This window comes from Desmodus rotundus, chromosome 7 (genome assembly GCF_022682495.2).
Source record: "Desmodus rotundus isolate HL8 chromosome 7, HLdesRot8A.1, whole genome shotgun sequence".
Lineage (NCBI taxonomy): Eukaryota > Metazoa > Chordata > Mammalia > Chiroptera > Phyllostomidae > Desmodus > Desmodus rotundus.
Window position 1 is genome coordinate 11148358 of NC_071393.1, and position 23722 is coordinate 11172079.

At 44.6% G+C, this 23722-nt stretch overlaps 2 protein-coding genes across 2 annotated transcripts in view; one reads left to right on the forward strand and one right to left on the reverse strand.

Annotated features, from left to right (window-relative positions):
• Positions 1-7398: 7398 nt before the first annotated feature.
• C7H12orf76 (chromosome 7 C12orf76 homolog) lies at positions 7399-11652 on the forward strand. The gene is made up of 2 exons (XM_045201049.3): positions 7399-7571; positions 9003-11652. The coding sequence occupies exons 1-2, from the start codon at positions 7439-7441 to the stop codon at positions 9086-9088; spliced, it is 219 nt and encodes a 72-aa protein (XP_045056984.2). The 5' UTR covers positions 7399-7438; the 3' UTR covers positions 9089-11652.
• Positions 11653-12790: 1138 nt separating this feature from the next.
• ANKRD13A (ankyrin repeat domain 13A) overlaps positions 12791-23722 on the reverse strand; it is a 28173-nt gene continuing 17241 nt past the window's right edge. Inside the window, exons 8-15 of the mRNA XM_024566936.3 lie at positions 22368-22449; positions 21381-21442; positions 20501-20631; positions 19851-20008; positions 19078-19191; positions 17440-17600; positions 15749-15816; positions 12791-15049 (exon numbers count right to left, since the gene is read on the reverse strand). Of these exons, the coding sequence (XP_024422704.2) occupies positions 14854-15049; positions 15749-15816; positions 17440-17600; positions 19078-19191; positions 19851-20008; positions 20501-20631; positions 21381-21442; positions 22368-22449 (972 nt within the window). The 3' untranslated portion in view covers positions 12791-14853. The remainder of the gene's footprint in view (positions 15050-15748; positions 15817-17439; positions 17601-19077; positions 19192-19850; positions 20009-20500; positions 20632-21380; positions 21443-22367; positions 22450-23722) is intronic.

A 23722-nucleotide genomic window follows, 5' to 3' on the forward strand; every position in this document is an offset into this window, starting at 1 on the left:
TCAGTGCCTTATAATTTTCCAAGCACAGATCTTTGACCTCTGTGGTTAAATGTACTAGGTGTACAGGTCTTTGACCTCCTTGGTTGAATGTATTCCTAGGTATTTTATTTTATCTTTGATGCAATTGTAAATGGGATTGTTTTCTTAGTTTCCCTTTTTGCTAGCTCATTATTGGTGTGTAAAAATGCAACTGATTTCTGGATATTTATTTCATAGCCTGCTACTTTACTGAATTTATGTATTAGTTCTAGTAGTTTTTGGTGGAATTTTGAGGGTTCTTTTAACCTCTCTGACGCTCCCATAATTTATCCATAAATGGGTTTAATAATAGCACCATGCCCCATTGGTTGTCATGAAAATTAAGCATAAGAACATTGAGCAGAGAAAGCACTTGGTAAATGCAAGTATTATTCATTTACTAATTATCTATTGAGTGTCTTCTAGGTGCCAGACAGTGTGTTAAGAAGACAAAATAAGATGGGTTCCTGCCTCAAGAGACCCCTAGAGCAGTGGAGGAGACAGACAAGGGACTCTGAGAGTGATGTGTGCTAGGCAGAAAAAAAGGGCATGGGAACCTTGTGGAAAGCTGGGCAGAAGAGTTTCTTTGTTTTTTAAAAAAACTTATTTATCAATTTGAGAGAGAGGAAGGATGGGGAGAGACAGACAGACAGACATGGATTTGTTGTTCCACTTATTTATGCATTCATCGCTTGCTCCTTGTATGTGCCCTGAACTGGGATCTCAGGCAAAAGCAGTCACAGGTGACTTCCTGCTCACAGCCCCTGAGTTCTGGTCCAGCTGAGCCACAGTCGCCCTCTGCCTGCGGGAGGCAGCAGCGCTCACCCGCTGTGAGCCACCAGGGGCAGAGCCTGCCCCCAGAATGTCAGATGCTGGTGGAGCCCCACCCAAACCCTCCTGGCACAGGTGGACAACTTCCTCTTGCCGGTGGGACAACTGAGAGATGCGTTCCACAGCCCCACCCCCAGGCTCCAAGAGGACACCTGCCCATCAGCACCCCTAATGGTGTACCACCGCCCAAATAAACCACTTGCCCTGGCACCCTTGACTCAGGCTCTGCTTCTCGGGGAGCCTGACCCAGGACACCCTTTCTCTTAGAATCACTGGCTCAGAAGAGGTAGACTTGCTCAGAACACCCGTTCTCCCCTCGGGTGTCCTGACACAGTGAAGAGACACGCCCTGTTGGGTCAACGGACAGGGCCCTTTCCCCTGCCGTGATTGAGGGCTGGTCAGATGGCCACTGGCCAGGAGTGTGTATTGTTTGGGGTATGGGTTGTAACTCCCTCCTTATCTCCTTTTGGGAGTGGCTTCTTGTCCTGTGACTGCTTCTTGATCCTTTTACACAGTGAGATAATGTAGTTTAGAGTCACGGTAGGACAAGTGCCTCCTTTGTCTGGGACCCCTAATAATGAGCCCCAGACTGGAGAGGCACGGTCTCTTTTGCACCGACTCATGGTTGTCAGTGTATTCCCGTGTAATGTGAGTAATGAATGGCATGTCCACGTCCGCTAGTCCACCAGGTCACGTTTTTGGAATATCATGAGCACGTAAGCAGCTCCCCAGTTTGGGTTTGGGGCTCTTGTGCTACACACCCCATTGTGAAGCGGGTCTGCAACACGCTGACCACAAAGTCAATGTGAGGTCCCACCGTTTCTTCCCAGCTACAGGCTGTGCCCTCCTGACTTGAGATTTTTTTTCTATTAGTGAAATTTGAAGACTATTCTGAGACTTCTGCTTGGCCACTGGCTATGTTACTTCTCTTCCAAAATTCCACATGCCGCCAGCATGTGGAATTTCTCGATGAAATCAGAAACCAGTGTTATCCTAGCAGCCCTCTCTGCCCAGTCCAACAGGTCGCCAAGCTTGTCAACACAAATCCCCCAAAGCTCTTACATTCATCCCCTTCTCTCCATCCCCACTGCCACCACCGTCTGGGGCACCTTTGTTGCCCACACAAGGACAGCAATGGTGTCCTACATGGGTCTCCCTGGCCCTAGTCTTGCCTCTCCATCTTATTCTCTACATTGCAGCTAAAATGCTGTTTCAAAGATTTAGATCTGATGTGCCGTTCTCTTGCTTCTAAAGCCAAACCCCGTGTCCTGGCATTCAGCGCTAGTCATAACCTTGCCCTTTCCCAATTCCCTTAAAAAAATACCATATTTTTTGGACTATAAGACACACTGTACCATAAGATGCACCTAGGTTTTAGAGGAAGAAAATAGGAAAAAAACATTTGAAGCAAATAATATGGTCCTGCTCCTGCCTCCTGTGACCCTGCACCACCACTCCCGCCACCCCCTGCCCCCGCCAGCGAGCCAGGAAAGCTACATTCGGACTATAACACACACCCCCATTTTCCTTCCAAATTTGGGGGGGGAGAGTACGTCATATAGTCCGAAAAAATACGGTACCTTTGCTGAGCTCAAAAGCATCCCAAACACTAAAGTTCCCTTAAAGACCTGGTGATTGTCCTCATTTACAGCTGAACTCCTTCAAATGGGTGCTGCCATCCTTATTTGGATTTAAGAATCCTGAAAGAGCAACATACATTCCTAGGAGTGAGTTATGTTTGTCATTTTCATGTTCTGATCCTCCTCTGGAGAGGTGTTTCATTGGCACTTGGGTAAACTGCATACCCCTTCTATCCTCACTCCATCATCCAGGGCTTCGGTGTGCTAATAAAAGCAGGTCCATCTTCTACTGCAAATTGGAACCAAATATGACATCAGTTTCCAGAGATCAACATTGAGATGCAATGTAAAATCTAATAATGTGCTCTGGCTGGCATGGCTCAGTGGATTGAGTGCGGGCCTGTGAACTAGAGGGTTGCTGGTTCAATTCCCAGTCTTGGGCACATGCCTGGGTTGCACACTGGGTCCCCGGTCAGGGACATGTGAGAGGGGACCACACATGGATGTTTCTCTCCCTCTCTTTCTCCTTCCCTTCCGCTCTCTGTAAAAATAAATAAATAAAATCTTAAAAAAATAAAATAAAATCTAATAATGTCAGTATTCCTTATGTATTTACACAAGTGTAATGTAGAATACATTTTCACAAGAACAAGGTTATTGTACAGCTCTAAAGGGTTGGTGGCAGGGTGGGGAAGGCATGACCAACACAGTCACTCTGCTATCCTCCCTCCAGCAGTCTCACAGATTAAGTGACTGCACTCAGCACGACACAAAATTAGAGAGGCAACTTCCCACCAGCCGACTGAGACCCTCTTCGGACCAAGGTCTTGGTCATTTAATGAAGTGCTAGGAGTTCATTGTGAACAGGAACATTGCATAGCAGATGCCGGTTCTAAGTAAAACCTTTCAGCAACACTCTAGCACAGACGGATTAAGAACCTAAGTGGCTGGGAGCAAAGATATATGCAAAAATGCCACCAAAACAAATGACCTGCCACCTTGACTTCTGTTGTCCCAGTTCAGCTCTTGTGTTCTTTTGATGACTGTGTATTTTAAGTTTCTCTTAAATTTCAGCAGAAGGAAATTATTATTGCAATCACTGAAACGGGAAGATGGAGAGTTCCCATTGACTTGGATACTTGATAATACAAACATAGCAAAAATCCTGAATCAGCAATAGAAAGAAGGTCCAAGTGCCTGGAGAATAATTACACACAGCACATTCTCTTTAAACAATTGCTTATTCTCCTTTTGTTTCTTTTCCTCCCCCCACCCTTTTTTTTGACCTCTTTCTTTTTTTGTTGGGCATTTAGGTTGCTTCCTTTTTTAAAAAATATATTTTGTTGATTATGCTTTTACAGTTGTCCCATTTCCCCCCTTTTATTCCCCTGCACCCTGCCCACTCCCTCCCACCTGCATTCCTCCCCTTTAGTTCAAGTCCATAGGTCATACACATAAGTTCTTTGGCTTCTACATTTCCTGTACTATTCTTAACCTCCCCCTGTCTGTTTTCTACCTACCATTTATGCTACTTATTCTCTGTACCTTTTTCCCCTCTCCCCCTCTCCCACTCTCTCACTGATAACCCTTCATGTGATCTCCATTTCTGTGATTCTGTTCCTATTCTAGTTCTTTGCTTAGTTTTTGTTTTTTTTAGGTTTAGTTGTTAATAGCTGTGAGTTCGTTGTCATTTTACCATTCATATTTTTGATCTTCTTTTTCTTAGATAAGTCCCTTTAACATTTCATCTAATAAGGTCTTGGTGATGATGAACTCCTTTAACTTGACATTATCTGGGAAGCACTTTATCTGCCCTTCCATTCTAAATGATAGCTTTGCTGGATACAGTAATCTTGGATGTAGGTCCTTACCTTTCATGACTTCTAATATTTCTTTTGAGAAATTAGCTGATAGCCTCATGGGAACTCCTTCATAGGTAACCGTCTCCTTTTCTCTTGCTGCTTTTAAGATTCTCTCCTTATCTTTAATCTTAGGTAATGTAATTATGATGTGCCTTGGAGTGTGCTTCCTTGAGTACAACTTCTTTGGGACTCTCTGAACTTCCTGGACTTCCTGAAAGTCTATTTCCTTTGTCAATTTGGGGAAGTTCTCCTTCATTGTTTTTTCAAATAAGTTTTCAATTTCTTGCTCTTCCTCTTCTCCTTCCGGCACCCCTATGATTCAGATGTTGGAATATTTAAAGTTGTCCCGAAGGTTCCTAAGCTTCTCCTTTTTTTGAGTTCTTGTTTCTTTATTCTGCTCTGGTTGAATGTTGATTTCTTCCTTCTCCTCCATATTGTTGATTTGAGTCCCGGTTTCCTTCCCTTCACTCATGGTTCCCTGTACATTTTCCTTTATTTCACTTTTCATAGCCCTCACTTTTTCCTCTAATTTGTGACCATATTCAACCATTTCTGTGAGCATCCTGATTACCAGTGTTTTGAACTGTGCATCTGATAGGTTGGCTATCTCTTTGTCACTTACTTGTATTTTTTTCTGGAGCTTTGATCTGTTCTTTTATTTGGGCCATTTTTTTTTGTCTTGGTGCACCTGGTATGTGGTAAGGGGAGGAGCCTTAGGTGTTTAGCAGGGCGGGGCAACACGTCACTGGGTTGTGATGCTGTATGTGGGGGAGGGGTCTGAGAGGGAATGGTGATGCTGGCTGGGCTCACTGCTGGCTTTCAGTCACTTCCTCCACTACCCACAAGCAAATTGGGCCCTTCTGGTGCTGGCTCCCCAGCAGGTTGGTGTGTGTACGTTCTAAGACCCTGTGGGTCTCTCCAACAAACTGTTCTGTGAGGCTGGGAGTTTCTCCTGCCGCCTCAACCCCCACAGGTGTTTTCAGTCAGAGGTTTTGAGGCTTTGTTTCCCCGCGCTGGAGCCCTGGGTTGTGCGGTCTGTCTTGATCCCCAGTTGCTCCTCCGGGTTTATCTGCACACGAATGTGGGACCGCCCGGTCTGCAATCTGCTGCCTCACCCTGTCTGCCAGCTGCCGCCTCTCTGCCCGTCTCTGCTCCGCCCCTCCTACCGGTCTGGGTGAGTGTTTCTTCTTTAACTCCTTGGTTTTTGGACTTCCGTACAGTTTGATTTTCTGTCAGTTCTGGTTGTTTTTGTTTTTAAATTTGTTGTCCTTTTGGTTGTGCGAGGTACAGTGTGTCTACCTACACCTCCATCTTGGCCATAAGTCCTGTTTTTCTTTAAAGATTTTACTTATTTTTAGAGACAGGAGAAGGGATGGAGAAAGAGAGAAACATCAATATGTGGTTGCCTCTCACGTGGCCCCCATTGGGGACCTGGCCCACAACCCAGGCATGTGCCTTGACTGGGAATCAAACTGGAGACCCTTTGGTTTGCAGGCCACACTCAATCCACTGAGCTACACCAGCCAGGGCTCCTTTTGTTTCTTTTGCTCATACTTTTAGAGAAGGGAATTTGACATAAATAGTTAAATGATGGGCAGCAGAAGAACGAAGATAAAGCTAGGCATTTCAATAATCCACAAACTATTAGACTACATGATTTTGAAGGTCAAACCCACTTTTCTAAGACACTGTTTTTCAGAATAATATTAATAGCTAACATCTCAATCACTTGCAATATATGATATCAGTTACATGCATGACCTCATTCAATCCTCTAACAACTTAGAAGTCAAATCTCTTTCGGTCATCTCCATTTTATAAATATCTTCATGCGCTGAGGCTTAGAAAGGTGATTTGGTGGCCACCAAGATGGATCGTGAGCCTGCCACTGTACTCTACCACCTTTATCTACTTTTAATGACACAAGGAACCCATTAATAAGATGGACTGATTGACTTGCCATGAAACATCTCTAAGATTAGTTAATGATTTAGGTCCCTGGTCTTATTTAGACGGAAGCTTTCTCCTTCCTCATTTCAGGTGGTTTGTTGCACACCCTACGTTCTACCAGTTACCAGGGCAGGTCTCCACAAAGGAAGTCTACCAGCCTTGGGGGAATATGCCTGCCTCCCTGATGCCTAAACTGAGCATCCTGTTGCCACTATTATTTCTCTTGATAGCATCTATCAAAATTTTGAACTCCATAATTCTCTGTGATTGGTTGTTCAGTATCTGTCTTCCTAACTAGACTGGAAGTTATATGAAAGCAGCAGAGTCGATAGGCACTTAATATTTTTTGGCGTAAATGAAGACACTGTTCTTTGGGATCTCGTGAGTTTGGGTATAACCATCTGGTGTTGACAGAGTGCTTTTCCATCTCTTTTTATGCATCACACATTCATTGAGAGGTAGATGTCAACGTAACTACAAATTAAGCCTTAACGAGGAGGTGAGGCAATATGTGAGATGGGGAAACCCAGGCATTCAGAACTATTACTTGGTCAAATTCTAGTGTTTGGGCCAGACACCTCACTAAGCTAAATTTCTTCGTTTATTCACACACACTGAACATAATATGCTACTCTTCTAGGCTTTGGGACAGAGCAGGGAGCAAGAACAAAATATATAAGTTAAATGGTATTGAATGAAGAGGGGAATGAAGGAGGGAACAAGAGAATGGAGTGGGTCCAGAGAGAGGGAGAGGGTTGCAATTTTAGAAAAGGAGGTCCACGTAAGGGTCCCCAGCGAGGGTAGCATTTGGAAAATAGGAATACAGTGTCTATTTCAGAGGCTTGTAGAGAAGATGTAATATCAAATGCAAAGATTCATTAAAAATTTTCGATAGGTTCAAAAGGTACCGAAGAAACCTCCAGGGAAAGCGGCCTGCGGCCCAGAGGAGGGGGGAACGTTGGTCGTAGGGGAACCGTTGAACTCGTGAACATTATCCCCGCACAGAATACAGATCTCGCTGCAAGCGGGTGGGGACGATGTAACCTGGAGGCTGGAAAAACCCGGACAGGGGAGGTACCACAGTTACCCAGGCAACTCGCACAGCCAGCGGAAGCAGTGACGAAAGGCAGTACGCAGGTGGAGGCAGGGGCGGGGCTTCCGGCGGAAGTGGACTCCTGCTGCCACTAGTCCGGGAAGATGGTGTGTGTATTGTGTTGGGGGCTGGGCTTCGGCCTCTGCAGCCTCCTGGTGGGACAGGTGGAGGCCCCGAGCCCAGTGGAGCCGCCAGAGCAGAGTCGGCCGTACGCGGTGCTGCGTGGGCAGAACCTGGGTGAGCGGCCACGGGCTGACAGGCAGCTGGATTGGGCCTGCGCTTCTGCCTCTTGGGGCAGCGCAGGGGCGCGTGGGGCGGACGGCGGGGTATGTGTGAGGGTTGGAGATGCAGGTGCGACCTCCTCTCCAAAAGGCTGGGGAAGAAGCCCCGAGCTTTACCGCTCTGTGTAAGCCCTAGTGCACACTAGGCTCTCGATATGTGCTGCTTTCATGAATGACCTGTGAGTCCGGAGACTGGGGTCTCAAACTGGGTCCCCTCCTCTCTGGCTGTGTGGGCCCAGGCGAGACCGACCACAAGGGCGCATCATATTGTAGTATGTACCTCACCCCTACCTTTTTTCCTAATGGGGATAATAGTCATAGTAATAACAGTAATTGACATTTGTTGCTCATTTCCTGTATACCGTGTTTTATGCCCAAGCACTTTGTATAAGTGATTTCATTGAAGCCTTACGGTAAATAAGGAGGGGATGGTTTTCAGCTGTGTTTTACAGATACGAAAAATGAAACGCAGGGAGGTTATTAGCCCAAGATCACACAGCGGGAAAGTGGTGGCGGCCAGTACTAGAACCTAGGTTTTGTTTGGGAGTATCCACAACACACATACATCCATATCTACATACGTACAGGCGTACATGGCTATGGAAGGGACCCTGGAGCTTAGAGCTTGGCAGACTTCAAAATAACTGCATCTTGTTTGGCTGAAGTCCTTCCTTTCCACTGTGCCTCATTGGTATATCTGCATATCTACAATGTTGCCACGTGATGTCATTTCTGGGTTATCCGGACTCTACATGTCAGCTGTGTGGTGTCCACTTACTGTGTACCTAGCGCTCGGCTAAGTGGTTTCCACACATTATCCTGCTTTGTCCTTTAGAACAGGGTTTCCCGGTCTGGGTAGTACTGACCCGTTGGACCAGGTCATTCATTGTCGGGGTGGGGAGAGTGGAGACACACTGGCCTGCACATCCCCAGCCTTTACCCACTAGATGCCAGTAGCACACCCCACTCCCAGTCCAGGTAGTCAGAATTATCTCTTGACATTACCAAATGCCCACTGGGGTTAAAATCCCCCTGGTTGGGAATCACTGTTGTAGAATAGTACTATTTAGAGGGTGATCCGCATACCAGTGGGCATCTGCAAACTACTGGTTGTCTGCAAGACTACCTCAGATGCTTCCACTACTGTTGCCACCCCTCCCCCATCGCTGTCACATTACAGTTTTCTTTACGGCGGCTCTTTGGGCTGTGTAAAACACTCGTTTATGTTCTCACCCCAAATTCATGGAGAGTTCCAGAGAAAAGGTCTGTTCGTGGCTGTTTCCCCCCACCCATGGCACTGAGTGGCATTTGTATGTCATCACCGATGAATGGATGACTTACAGAACCTGGAGCTGCCATGAGGAGGTAATCTGTATTCCTTTTGCAGTGTTGATGGGAACCATTTTCAGCATCCTTCTGGTGACTATGATCCTTATGGCATTTTGTGTCTACAAGCCCATTCGGCGTCGCTGACAGCTGAGCAAGCAAGTTCTTCGACAAGTGTTTGGGAACAGAATCAGTTGTGTTGCACACGGGTCACTGGAGAAGTTGGAATTTGAACTTCCCTGCTTGGAAATGACCTCTGGTCTGGACAGTTGGTAAATGCTAAATGATTTAGAAAAAACACCTAGCAGTTATTTTTTCCTAACACTGTCATGCAAATAATTGGCCCCTGAGTCTGCTTCTCAGTGTTTCTTTTTATATGTGGCTACAGTTGTTAAAAAAGTAAGACCTAAAGCTCAGTGTAAAGATGGAGTGCTTAGGAGAAAGAAAACACGGGAACCTTGTGAGTGACATAAAAACCACATTAGAAAGGACTAAGCGTTAGTATTTGAAAATGTTAAGAGGAAGGAATAACCTGTAGACAGACATTCCCAACTTAAGAACCACTCGGTGACAACTGGGTTAAGAATCACAAATGTTTTTAATTGTACTGGGTTGGCCTTGGGTGCTCCGGTTGCAAAGCGCTCAGTGTCAGCTGGGGGGACCTAGGCCATCGCTCTTCATGTGGCATCGAGCTCTGCACTCAGATGCCCCCACTGAAGTCAGGGTCAAATCAGGTAGGCCCGTGATCGTGTGTACCCATGGGTGGGAAGGCCCTGGACCCTGGGGTTGCACTGAAAATGGTTCTAGTTGGCCATCTGAGAAAGAACTCCTTCCTGCCCAAACACACGGATCTCCTTTGTACTGCATTTAAATCTTTCCAGCCCTTGGCCTGAAACTTATGGCAGCTCTTCAGATTTGGAATCGGAGACTCAGCAGGAACTCTCTTTTCGGCCGTGGGTGGGGAGGGCTCATCCAGCAGAAGTGCCTGTCCACTGTACCAGGCAGAGTGGCGGGTGGGTATGTGTTTACACAGATTTAATTTCACCTTTGAAAATGCTGCTGTTTGTTTGCACTGTTGGTGAACTGGATATTTTCCCTCTATTGAAATGATACTTTCAAGGTGGTTATCAGTATTTATTTTATTTTAAAGGTGCTAGGTTTAATTTTGTTATTAATTTGAAATGCTTACCTTGTGCTCCATTCAAGCACAGCACTGATATTTTTTTTAACAACCCGCACTTAATGTGAAATAATTGATGTGGAATCTTGTAACTGTTTGACTTAAGGATTTTGTTTGTAACCCTAACATTGAGCCATTCAAATGTGAACTGTCGTATGCTTTGCAGCGAATGCCAATTAAAATTAAAGTAAAATCTCATATTCTGTTCTACTCCTCATTACATTCCAAGCGTTTAAAATGCAAGTGTGTTTGACTCTAATCTCCTGAGGAAGCACTGTGAAGTGGAATTTTAAACTCATATGTGAAATAATACAATTTTCCCAAGGCCAGGTATTATTTCAGAAAACTGAGCCAGAATTAATCTCTCAGGCTGGGCCAGGGATCAGAAAACCTGGATTCTTGTCCTAGTTCCAGTTATAAACAGGCTTATTCACGTCTCCAGAGCCTCAGTTTCTCATCTGCAAAATGGTGACATACACACTTTGTTTATGGCGAAGATGAAATGATTTGGAAACTAACACAAATGAGGCTGGGATACTGCAGTTAGCCTGTCCCATAGGAATCTGTGGTTACTGACTGCAAGGAGGGGTGGGTGACATTCTGAGAGACTGGCACTGCCAGAGTTAAGTCCCACCTCATCTGGAGTGCCACACTGTGATGTGTTGCCAAAAAGTTTATTGCCATTTTTAGGATTTTAAAAGGAAACAGTGAAAACATGCCAGGCCTATAAACCTTGTGACCTGCTATTTGTTTACTAGCCAGGTAGTAGGATCATGTTCATTTTCTGGAAAAAAGCTCGTAGTAGTTATTCTCTGTACAAATCCAAAACCCCGCCTACAGCCTCATTCAAATGTTACCATCGGTTCAGTAGGAGATTTCAAGCTAAAGACAAAATAATCTCTGTAGAAAGAGGCTGATTACAAAGACACAAGTGAAGATAAAAACATCAGCTCTGGGAGAGAGACACAGAAGTCCAACCATTGTTAATATAATGAGAATGGTTTGCGTGACATCGATATAACCTGGCAGCCAAGGAGAGTGGCCCGCAATGCACATGTGTGAACAATGACGACTTCACTCTACTAGTGTGGGGGCAGTAGATGCCATTGAAGGAGCCTGTGTGCTGTGGCTGTCAAATTCAAAATGACTGAGCAAGTAGAGGAACGAATCTGCATCAAATTTGGTGTTAAGCTTGAACATTCCTCTGCAGAAACTATTCAGATGATTCAGAAGGCTGCAGCTATGGGCAAATGATGACTGGCAGCTTCATCACGACAATGCACCTGCTGATGTGTCATGTCTCGTGCAGAGTGTTTCCACGAAACATCAAATCACCCAGGTGACTCAGCACCCCTGTAGCCCAGATTTGGTGCCCTGTGACTTGGGCTTTTCCCAAAACTAAAATCACCTTTGAAAGGGTAGAGATTTCAGACCATCGATGAGATTCAGGAAAATACGACGGGGCAGCTGATGGCGACTGGAACTGTGTGAGGTTCCAAGGTGCCTCCTTTGAAGGGCCCTGAGGTGTCATTGTCCCATGTACAACGTTTCTTGTATCTTTAATAAATGTCTATTTTTCATATTACATTACCTTCTGGACAGACCTCATATACTGAAAACCTTTATGTACCAGAGACTGACCAATTAGTACCTTCAAATAGATCATTTTCCTGACCATCTTTGAGAGGACAGGGGAGGGTGGTAGCCGAACCCTAGGCTTCATGAACTGAACTGTACTCAGAATACATACTGAGTATCCAGATGAACACATATGATTAATTTACACCAATCATAAAAGTGAGTTATTTTAGCAAACACTGATCTTAACTTTCTTTAAAGTGGAGATAATGAAGCCTGCAAGTGCTGCTTGAGATTTAGGAGCTCTGGAGTCATGTTTTCCTCCAGCCGGATCTGTGTTAAATCACACGTATTTCTAGACACGGGCCTAGTTTGGATTTTGAATTCCATCATTTACGGTGCTGCAGTTACTTGAAGTTCCCATAGTACAACTTGTCTTTGATGTCACGTGTGCAGCAGGAAACTGAAGTTTTTGAATGAAATAATCCATAGGTATTGCATCTCAACTAGACTTAGCAATTTTCTTCCTAGTGCCCCACTGGCTCAAAGTATTGCTGTTTACTTCCCCCCAAAACCCAAAGCGGCACCTTCATTTTCCCAGAATTACCAAGGCCTGACTTTTGGAACCAAACATATTTTTTACTAGTCGCTGCCTTGCTTGCTTTAATACCAGCATATTTGGTGTAGGCTAAGTCTGGAAGCCCTAATTATCGTCTGAACTAATAAGAACAGCCTCAAAAAGCACTCTGGCTTCAAAGGCGAGGGCATATTCAGTCACATTAGAGTTGTTAACTTGGTTTGGTTTTCCTTACTCTGCAAGAGCCCGTCCATCGCCAAGAGGAGGGCTGCGGAGGCCTCAGCGCAGCCGCGACACTGGCTTGCTTTTAGTTTCCATTTGAAACAAGGAGCGTTGGGCCGGTGGGCTGTATGATGGGGAAGGAAGGCTGAGAGGGGCATGTCACCTTATAATACACGACTAAGCGTTGGGAGGGCATTTTAATGTTCCAGTAACACAAAACAGGAAGTGTGGGTTCAGTCAGTGACTATGAAAACAGCATGAAAGGAAAAAAAGACGCAAAGGCTGTCTAGGATACTGTATGAGCGTCCTCTAGGGAAGCAGTCTTTATTTGCATTTTAAAGGAGAGTGAACACATAAATGAAAAACGCTGCAGACAGGCTGACAAAAAGCTCAGTACCTTTTTAATTGACTTCCTGGGACAAAGTCAGTCATCAGGAAGCAGAACAATGGAATGCAAACAAGAGAATACCTATGGTTCACCTTAGTAAACAATGTGACCTAACTGCAGCCATTCCCAAGAAATGTCCTCACTCAGGGTAAATACTAAGTAAACAAAATGCCAAGGTATGTATTTGAAACAAATGTGATGCTGCGTATACTGGCCTGGTGTGCAGAGAAGGAATTTGGATCAGACCATGACAAAGAGACAGATGGTTATATAGAATCAAAAGCACATTTCTTGCCCTGACCCGTATGGCTCAGTTGGTGGGGTGTCGCTTGCAAAGCGGAAGGTCGCTGGTTCAATTCCTGGTCAGGGCACATGCCTAGGTTGCTGGTTCTGTCCCAGGTTGGGGCACCTACAACAGGCAACTGATCGATTTTTCTCTCCCTCTTTTTTCCCCCCTCCCTTCCCTTCTCTCTAAAAATAAATAAATAAAATCTTTTTTTTTTTTAAAGCACATTTCTTTTTGGCTAGGAACGTTTCACTGGCAATGCTAACTGTATAATACAGATGTTAATGGGAACAGTAGCTTTGTTTCTCTTCCCCTCCCAAAAGAGGCCTAACAGATGGGAAACTGACATGAAACAGAGGAGGATATTGTTTACCAGGGTATGTCAGTGCAGCCTGTGGGAATGAATACACAGAGGGTACCCTCAGCTGTATTCTCCAGGGTTCTGTATGTTCTGTGACAGTTATTTACAGAAGAGTTAGACAAAATAGTTAATTACTAAAGGTATCCAAAAAAGGCCTGAGAAAATCTGGTTAAAAGGTATAACCTTGTATTGCTACTGATGGGTATAGTTTTTTTATCTTTTAAAAATAATAAAAAGATTCTGTTAAAAAATATATTTATCCAGAAAGATGTTGAACTCTAAAAAGCAACATGGAATCATCACTTTCCCTTTTGAATGCAGAGCCGTTGGGTTCCATTTGTAGCTCCCTTTCTGATGTCCACCCCTTCTCAAGTGAGCCGAGGGCATGTTCTCGGAGGGTCTTCCTGGACCTCTGCACGGAAATCCCGCACCAGAGAAGGCGTGGAACACACACACTGGTTTGGTTCTGTGCTGTCTGCTATTTTGGCCAGCTTGCCCACTTTCAGCCCAGGTTCTCCTAGCTGTTCCTTTGGGGCCAGGATTAAGCTGCCTTGGATTTGGCCTGGAGGATCCTGTTCTCAAAGGAACCTGACAAATTCAAACCAGCTCCCTCAGTAAGTGAAGTGAGGTGGTTTGAAATGATTAGTAACTTTTAAGGCTAAGGCAACATCCGTGGTCACTAGTATACGTTAATTTGATGCAAACAGTTAACTCTAATCTAAGAGATCCCGTGCATCTCTCCTCTTTGATGTTAGCCGGGGAGGGACGGAATGGCATAGGGTGGAGATGGAGGAGGAACAGTGATGGTGTCCTAGAAACCCCGTGTAAAGGTGAAAGCAAAGGAGCAGATCGGCACAGGTTGTCCATTTCTTTGGAGAACTGTAAGGAAGTACCATCAATTCTCATAAACCACAGTCTATGAAGGCTGCTGCTCTCGTGTATAAAAGCACCCTGACTCTGCAATAACTTGTTTTGTTATCACTCCTTGGTAAAGATTAACATACAAACCTGCGGGGATTGGGATACTTGTCTAAAGCTGGTAGGAAAAATGTGACCTGCAAGCCAATATAGCTCATAGTGACAAGGCTCTCCTCCCCTTAGCCTGGAGATGTGGCCTGCCCATCCCCAGCCCTTTCACCGGGGAGTGTTGCGGATGGACCAGGGAGTGCCTGGTCCTGCACCTCTGTGTAAAGAAGGGGGCAGCTGCCATCTGCTGTGCACAGGAGAGGTGCAGTCTCTCAGCCTCAGGGCCCTGGTATTGTAGCACCAAGGGCACGTAGCCCAGAGCCCCTGCTTTGTGCAGCCCTTGGGCAGAAAGGTCTATTTCTCAGTGAGAGACAGCTGTAAGACTTGCTGGAGCTCCGCCTCCTCTTCCCGGAGGCGGAGCTCCTGCTCCTCCAGCTCTTTGGCAGAGAGCTCCATGGCCAGCTGCAAGTCGCTGTCAAAATGGCTTGTCTCACTTGAGGCACTAGGGCATAGGTCTTCAGAGCTGGTGAGGAGGCTTTCCTGGATGGCCCTGGGTTAGAAAGAGGGGGGAAAAAAAACAGTGATTATCATCATTGCCATGGCGGCAGCAGCAGCAACTACATTCATAGCTGCTTACCAAGTGCACACTGTGCCAGGTACTTGACATGCAGTCTGTGTGTACGATGCCCTTCAATCCCACAGAACTCTGGGGGCCTAGGTGCTGTACACAGGTGAGAAACTGGAGCCTCAGAGAGGTTGAGAAACCTGCCCAAGATCACCTAGCTACCAAGTGATGGGGCTAGGAATTGAACTTGGGTCTATTTTGAAGCAAAATCTAAATTATTCAACAGGTTTTCATATATGCCCAAAGTTTAAAAAAATGGCTTTGTAAAACAAACCTTTCTGGCTTCCTCCCTTTAAAAAGTGTAATCATCTCCGTGGCTTTCCCCCAAAATGTCATCATCCTTAAAATTCTATAAACTTCCCACCAAGGACATATGGACCCTGTGGGATCACACACAGTCTCTGCAGAGCAGACCAATCAGAAAACATTTATTTCCATGGGGCCTGTCTGCCAATGGCATTGGCCTGTGAAAAAGCCAGCAGCTCTATCACCCGTTCCTGGAAATGCAGCCGCAGAAGGAAGCAAGAGAGCTAACTAATCAAGTCCCTCCTGCCAGGCACAGTGTTGCGTATACAAAACGCATGTGCCAACCTCTGTTTAATCACCAGGAGTTGTGTCAGTTACCTCTCATATTGGGCATCGTAGATACGTGTCTGGCTGATTCCTCCATTGGAAGCTGGTGCTGAAAGGCCCTAGGAAAAGGGAGTGTTCAGGACATGAATATGCTTGGGAGCAATAGGTGTCATACCGACAAGGAAATGAAAGCAGTGAGAACCAGGTAAAGAACATTTACATGCTCATCATTGATAGTGCTGTGTAAAAAACTCATAGGGGCTTGGGTTACCTTTAAAATGATACCTCAGTGCCAGGTAATATATGGTACACCACCTTGCTTAATAGCTTTTCACACTCGACACGAAGTCAGTCCACTAAAAGCAGCTAACCTTGGGCAAAGTTTAAACGAACACAGCAGGTGCTTCTTTTAGAGCAAGGTTAGAACACATCCTTCAATACGGTCACGCACCACATTGACAAGGTTTCCGTCCATAAGGGACCATGCAGGTGACGGCGGTGTGCCATGTAGCCTAGGTGTGCAGCAGGCTATGCCACCTAGGTTTACGTAAGCGCGTTTTATGATGTTTGCACAATGACAAAATCACCTAACGATACATTTCTCAGAAGGCACCCCCATTATCCATCATTAAGAGGTGCATAACTGAATCTGTCGCCTGTGACTTTGGCTACTCCCCTTTGCAAAACTATGGTCAACAAGGTTTATGTAGGTATTGGAGGGAAAAAAATAAGCTCACTTATACTGGAAAAGAGAAGATGTATTGGACTGAGTGATGTCCAGGGTCTGCGTCTTCCCCCAGGGGGCCCCTCAAAGGGACCATGCCTGCCCTGGGGCCTGGCCCTTGGCCCAGCAGCCTCAGAAAACTGAATGGCTCTAAGAACAGCTCCATACGAAGGCACGAGTGGGGCCCACATGACTCAACCTCTGAGACTCAAGAATAAAACCAGAATGTCAAAAACCTGAGCCTGGGGAAGCCACAGGACAGAGGGGACAGAAGGCAGAACCACACAGGAAAACAAAAGGCAACTGTTCTTAATGCTGGTCTGTCCTGTTCTTAGGTCTACTTTCAGCTACAGACTCAAAGAGTTTGGGATTACACCCCTTCTACCAGAAAAAACATGAGAAAAAAATTAATGAATCAGCCAACGCTTTCATCGCACCCTTACTGAGCAACCAAACACAATGACTGGTCTTCCTTGAGGAGGAGGTTCAGGTTAAAACCCACACACCTTCTTAGGAGACTGCTGACACACAGGTACTATTCTAGAGAAACCGCAACTGTGCAAACTAGTGGGGGTTTACTGTTTCAGGGCCACAGAATTATGGAGCAGGTCCCGAAGGATACACAGTTACCGGCTACACGGGTGACCGCAAGGACGAGGGAAGTCTGTGGGGAGACACCTGTGAGTGCTGCTGATGGGCTGGGCAGCCTGTATGAGATGAACAGCTTACACAGGGTGGGGCAGAAGTCGGGTTCAGCTGTTCAATGGCGCACAACACAATAAATAACAACACGAGAATAAACTGTGTTCCGTGAACTCACAATGTAAACCCACTTTTGCCTCACCCTGTATAATAACCTTTTGGAAAAGACCAGGTGTGGCAAACACAAAACAATCTCTGTAAATACCATAAAAAGGCCAAGGTTGTTATTTAAAGTAAGTCTTTCAGGTCAGTTACACACTGAGGCCAATGCGGGGTGAGACCGCCCACGCCCTGCCATTTGTTCTGATAAAGGCACCTGACTCCTGCTAGACTCCAGCAAGCTCTGCTGGATGGCAAACTGCATGATGTCGTAATCTTCGTCCTGCAAATGCATGTTCTTGCCGTTGTCCTGAATGTGGTAAGATTCAGGAATTTCAAACACGGACTGATCGACCTCGAAGCCTGTGGCCAGGGAAGCTGGAACACAAAAGGCGGCGGGCCAGTGCCCAAGTTAGTAACATAAACCTCCACTTCACCTTTGGGTACACATTTTTTAAATTAAAAGAAATATATTAAAATGATGAAAAGTTTGCTCATATGTGAGAGAGATTTTGAGGAATAATCTTGACCGACAAAAGTACCAGAATACTGCTTTTCTCTTTTTCCTTATTTTTTAGTAATACAATTACTGCGGTCATTAACAAAAATACAAAAGACTATAAAATGAAAAATGAAGGGATCTCTCCCTACATCCTTTCTCCTATTTCCAAATTCCAGAGGTAACCAGTGTTTTACCTCTGTGTAATCATGTGTCCTTTGAAGAATGTGACATGTTTATACACAAGGTCCCATCAATGTGTCTTTATTTTTCCTTCTTTTATTATGAAATACAGTGAACATATAAAAGACAGTATATACATATCTGTAAACTTAAAATAAAAACGATAATATAAAACAAACACCTGCGTATCTTTCAACTAGCCTAAGATGCAAAACAAATTTTACCACAATTTTTTTTAATTTTGTGTCTTTTTTTTTTTTTTTTAGCTTTTATTTATTTTTAGAGAGAGGGGAAAGGAGGGAGAAAGAGAGGGAAATAAACATCAATATGTGGTTGCCTCTCACATGCCCCCTACTGGGGACCTGGTCTGCAACCCAACCCAGGCATGTGTCCTGACCGGGAATCAAACCATAGACTCTTTGGTTCACAGGCCGGCACTCAATCCACTGAGCCACATGGGCCAGGGACAATTTTTAAAAACTGAAAAAATTCAATTATATTTCTATATACTAGCAATGAGTAAGTGGAAAATAAAAATTAAAAAATAGCCCTGGTTGGTGTAGCTCAGTGGATTGAGCGTGCGGGACTGTGAACCAAAGGGTCGCCGGTTCGATTCCTGATCAAGGCACATGCCTGGGTTGCAGGCCAGATCCCCAGTAGGGGGCATGTGAGAAGCAACCACACAGTGACGTTTCTCTCCCTCTCTTTCTCTCTTCCCCTCTAAAAATAAATAAAATCTTTAAAAAAATTAAGAAACTAAATCCATTTACAATAGCATCCCAAATATGAACTGGATTGATGGCCAAGGAGCCTGAGGAAATTTGGGGGTGGGGGATGACAGAAATGCTCTTTACCTTGACTATGGGGTGGTTACATGAGTGTAAACATTTGTCAAAATGCATTGACCTGTCCCACTTAAAAATGAGAGCATTTCAGTGCATATACATGACATCTGAATAAAGTCAATTTTTAAGAATATGCTGTGTCCTTCATGCAAATAGGGTCATACTTATTCTGAAATTTGTTTCACTTAGTCTAAACAAAATCTAAAGTTTTCTTGATTCAGCACAAACATCTATTTTATAAGATACTCCAATTTCAAACAGAATAGTAAGTACAATGACTAAATGGATGAATTTTTTTTATTAATCACAAAACCCAACTTTCTTTTACCTGAACTGGCCTTGGTCCCTTCCGCACTTTGAGATGCTGTTTCTTCAGCAGTGCTACAGCCATTGACATTTCCAAATGTAATCCGTGCATTTAAGACATGAAACAAGGGAATTTCTAACAAAATAAAAGCTTTTATAAATAACGTAACTGAGAATAATAATAACAGCATCATTTAGTAGTTAGCTGTAAGCGCCTACTATGCTGGTAGCATGCCTAGTACTTTTATAAGTGTGATTTCATACAACCCTTCCCAATACACAGACAGGAAAACTGGGATTCAGAGAGGTTAAGCAACTCTTCCTAGATCACAGGGAGTGAGTGATCGAGCCAGGGCTCAAGTGTCATGCGTGTACAACTCTCCAAAATGTAAATTTCTCACAAGTCACATGTATACGGTATCAATACTATGCATACTACTTCAGGCCTTAAAACATATTTATGTATCAAAGGGTCTTGGTGTCCATTGTCCTAACTACCTAATTGGAAGTTTTACTTCAGGTCTGACATTGAAACAATGACTATGTCACATTCTTATGCCTTTTACATCTGTCAGCACCTTCAATAAATAGAACTGAGAGTTGCGGCATCTCCTAATTTTGATTTGCACAAGGACCAAGAACCACGAGCCAAATCGGACTGGAGGACTCTGACCTCCTCTACTATGCCTGCTACTTGCTCTGTGAGAATAAAGGGCCTCAATTCCCTAAAGCACTGTCTGTCACCTGCAAAAAGGGCAGAATCTGCAAGTGCCCCTGTGGGTCATTTAACGGTACCTATTTTGACAGGAAATCCAGGTGGGAATTCCAATTTGATGAAATCTCTCAGTCTTGCAAAATGAGCGCTAGTTCTGGCCATCAGGTCAATGATGGGGATGACCTGCTCCACAAGAGAGAGAGGAAACTCCTCACACATCCACAGCGTTGCTTTGAACCTGCAGGGTTTGACGGAGAAAAGACGGGGACCATCACAACCAGCCGGGAAACCGAACTCTATGCAGTAGGCTAGACAATACCAGCTGCCTCACTCCACCGTCTTCCCAGTTATCTGCCGCCTCACTTCAGAGCTATAAGGGGACTAGACAACGAGGCATTCAGGGGGCTCTGAAATCTGGCAATCTGGGAAGCGCCCCCTACCACAGCCTGCAAGAGCCTTCGCTGGTAGCAAGCATGCAGAAATTGCTAGCTGGTGGGAACCATTTCATTTGATCTGCTGAAGCTTGCTGGGAGTAAAATAAAGAATTCTTATATCCGATCTAGATTCTAATAAGATGGTCAATCTACTGTTAGCTTTTGTCACATAAAGTAATTTAGAAATTACTTTCAAAGGAATGGGACAGTGGAATGACTAAAAATGACACCGTGGAACAGCACAATTCTGAAACAAACAAAAGTCCACATCGGAATAGGGCCATTGAATCTCTTACTTCTGTGTTCGGACCATCAGCTCTTTCGGCCTCCCGATGTCCCTGTCTCTCAGGTCAAAGTCTCCGTCGAAGTACTCGTCGGGCGTGATGGCCGTAGGGTTGTTTGCTGTGGCACACTCTGTGGTGAGGTCCTGCCGAGCCAGAACTCAGGGGAATCAGAAATGCCAAATGAGGCTCACCAGCGGAGGCCTCGGGCACTCAGCCTCCGAGGTGCACGTGCTAACCAGCTACAGACCAGGAAGTTTCAGTCGTTCATGTTTTTTAACTAAGTCACTGCACAGGGCAAGAAAATCTACAAAGGTGTTCCCAGACTATGCAGCGGGTCTAAGGGATTTCTCCATCTCAAAATGCCTCTCCACTCCTCTTTGCATTTTTATCTGCTGATTATAAAAGATGGAGAGAGAAATATATGAAAGCCCGTGAGAGCTGGAAGACTTGGGGTTTAAGTTCCAGCTGTGTCATTCTCTAGCTCGTGACACCAGAGAAAGGTGGTTTCATTTTTCTGACCCTCAGGGACATCCGTTGTATCAATTTCATAGTTATTGTGAGGATCAAGTGCAGGAATGTTTCTCACGGTGCTCTGTTAAAATGTAAAGTCCTGAATCCTTTTTAATTCCCATTTTTACGGAGAAAGCCTAGTTTATAACACATAAGAGAGAAAGCACCCGATTTCTATAATCGCTACCCCTCCCCTGAAAGTCTTTATATTTAAAGACTCACTCATCTAATTCTCTTCCAGGAGAGTGTCTCAAATTTCAGCTGGGGAGGACTCCTTAGCCTTTTCAAAGAGAGCGGGCTGTTGGAGATTCAGGAAATGCCATCCCCAGCACAGAAAAGTTACCCCTGTCAACAGCGTTGAAAGCACGCTGCTTCAACTTACCCCTTGAGCACCAAACTGGTGTTCCACAGTTCCCAGCAAAGATTCCAGTGGGTTCCTGTCCGCTACAGAGGGGAAAAGTTTCATGTCTGATATCATACTTTACTTGTGACTGCAGGAAAAGAGTCTCACTGTATCCTAAAGTCTCTCTGATTCAAGCTACCTGCATTAGGAAATCCATTTACGGATAGGCTCATAAAATTGTCCATGATAACAATCAGCTAATTTATTTTCTGTAGGACACTTTTTATTAGGATCTCTACACTGGATGAACAACAGTTACAAGAATTAAAGCAGAACAGTGGAAAGAGGTTGGATTTGAGAGTGGGCCAGATCTGAATTCCAGTCTCATCTTGGTTGGTCACTGCCCATGGCTCCTAAGCCTCAGTTTCCTCCTCTCTCAAGCTGCAGTAAGAGTACTGTGGTGGTTACAGTTAACAATAGTGGTGGTGGTAGTTCACAATTACTGTGTGCTAGCCACATACTGCAGGCATTGCTCTAAACGCTTACATGTAGTAACTCATCTAATCCCCCCAATAACTCTAAAAAAGGTCTAGGAGCACCTCCATTTCATTTTTGAGGAAACTGAGGCACAGGGGGTCAGTAACTTCACAAAGCCATAGAACCAGCCACTGACGGAGCTGGGAAGTGGCCACCATGTACTGGCAATGTTTTGGCTCAGAGCCCAAGTTCTTTCATCGTGAAAGTTTGGACTAAATCACTTATTCCAGTGATAAATATTTTCCCATAACCTTTTCTACTTTTTCATCCAACAACTGTCCTTTATAAGACATAAACAAGCCCTCGTGAATGGCTTTAATTACAACTGAAGCCAACTAAGGAGAAATATCTCCAAGAATGAGTCAAAACTAAGGACATTTTTATAAAAAGGAGTCAGGGTGAGGATTAGCACAACCAATCACATTAACCCCCAAACTTAATAGAGCCAACAGATGTTCTCTCTAGGCTTAAAAAGGTGTGGGGGATTACCTTTGTATCTCTTTTTTTCTTCCTCGGTCAGATGTTCTGTCCGTATTTTGGTTATCACACTCACATTATTTACTGTGTAAACCTTGAGAGATGTGTGCAAGAGAAAACAGTGACACAGGGAATCAACACTCAAAAAATAAGCATAGCAAGAGCAAGAATGCTAAAGCCAAAAAAAAAAAAAATCCAGCAAAATAAAAATGAGAAATGGTTATCATTAGGGTCCTTCAGAGAAAATACACAAGCGATCAGCTTAGAAATGCATCAGCAGTCACTTTGCCTCTCTGAGAGTTTTAAATACTGAGGAGTTAACAATGACAGGTTGCATCTCCCTACTGATCCTCCTTGTCGCTAAATGCTCTCAAAGAATGTCCTGCAATTTAGGCCTCCCCACTGGATTTCTATGGTGCCAAGGCATCCAAGCCTGTATTGAGTACTTCTACTGATTTCTGGTCATCTTATCACAGGACTGACTTAGCCATCTGGTGGGCGAAAGGAAAAAGGAATGAACACAAGGTTCTCTACACTGACAATCTTTATAACCAGCAAGTCACTGTTGAAAAGGGATGCCGGATATTGAGAAAAATTATTGTTAACTACCAGAGTGGATGCTCCGTTAGCAAGGTTGACTGGGGTGTCTAGAAAATCAAGTATCTCGGTTAACAGAGAGTTAGCTGTATCTGCCATATGTTCAAAGGTCCAGGAAACACACACTCAGCACTGGAACTGCCGTTACTGAATGCATCTTGCTGAGCATGACATAAGCTTTCTTTGGGGCTCAGAGGTCAGCAGAGGATCCTGCAGTGCCTGGCTCCTGCCTCCGGAGCCATCAATCCATGCTGGACTGACTGCAGGGCCAAGGGAGGGCCAGGAGACGGCTGTCCAGTGGACAAAATACCAGCTGTCGTCTCCACTATGACAACTGTGTTCTAAATTCACTGATGTCACGTAAATGGGTTATAAGCTATTCGGTTACAACTAGGCTAACAAAAAAAAAAAGGGGGGGGACTCAAAAAAGCCACTTTATGATTCTTTTTTAAGCCTCCTCAGGTTATTAAAAAAGAAGAACAATCATGTTAAGTCTAATCCTTTCTCTTTCCTTTCTCTGTCTCTCTCTCTTTTTTTTCCCGATCATTCCCACCAAAACAACTAGTACCTGGACTCATTTCTCTAGAACACTGTTTCTCTTTGGCATAACTAGAGACCTCCTTGGGACATGCTAGCCCATTTTCTGAAAGTCAAATGAGATAAAAATCCAAGTGACAGACACGCTAGACAGTGCTTAGTCCCCAGAGCATCTCCATGGCACAGATGCATGACAAAATCTGAACAGACTCCTCATTTGCATAGAAGCTAAA

What these genes read in the sequence shown, in the direction of transcription:
- C7H12orf76 (XM_045201049.3), top strand. Translation starts at nt 7,439, where the DNA reads ATGGTGTGTGTATTGTGTTGGGGGCTGGGCTTCGGCCTCTGCAGCCTC. An exon ending in GCTGCGTGGGCAGAACCTGG is followed by an intron (nt 7,572 to 9,002) that starts GTGAGCGGCCAC and finishes TTCCTTTTGCAG; the next exon opens with TGTTGATGGGAACCATTTTC.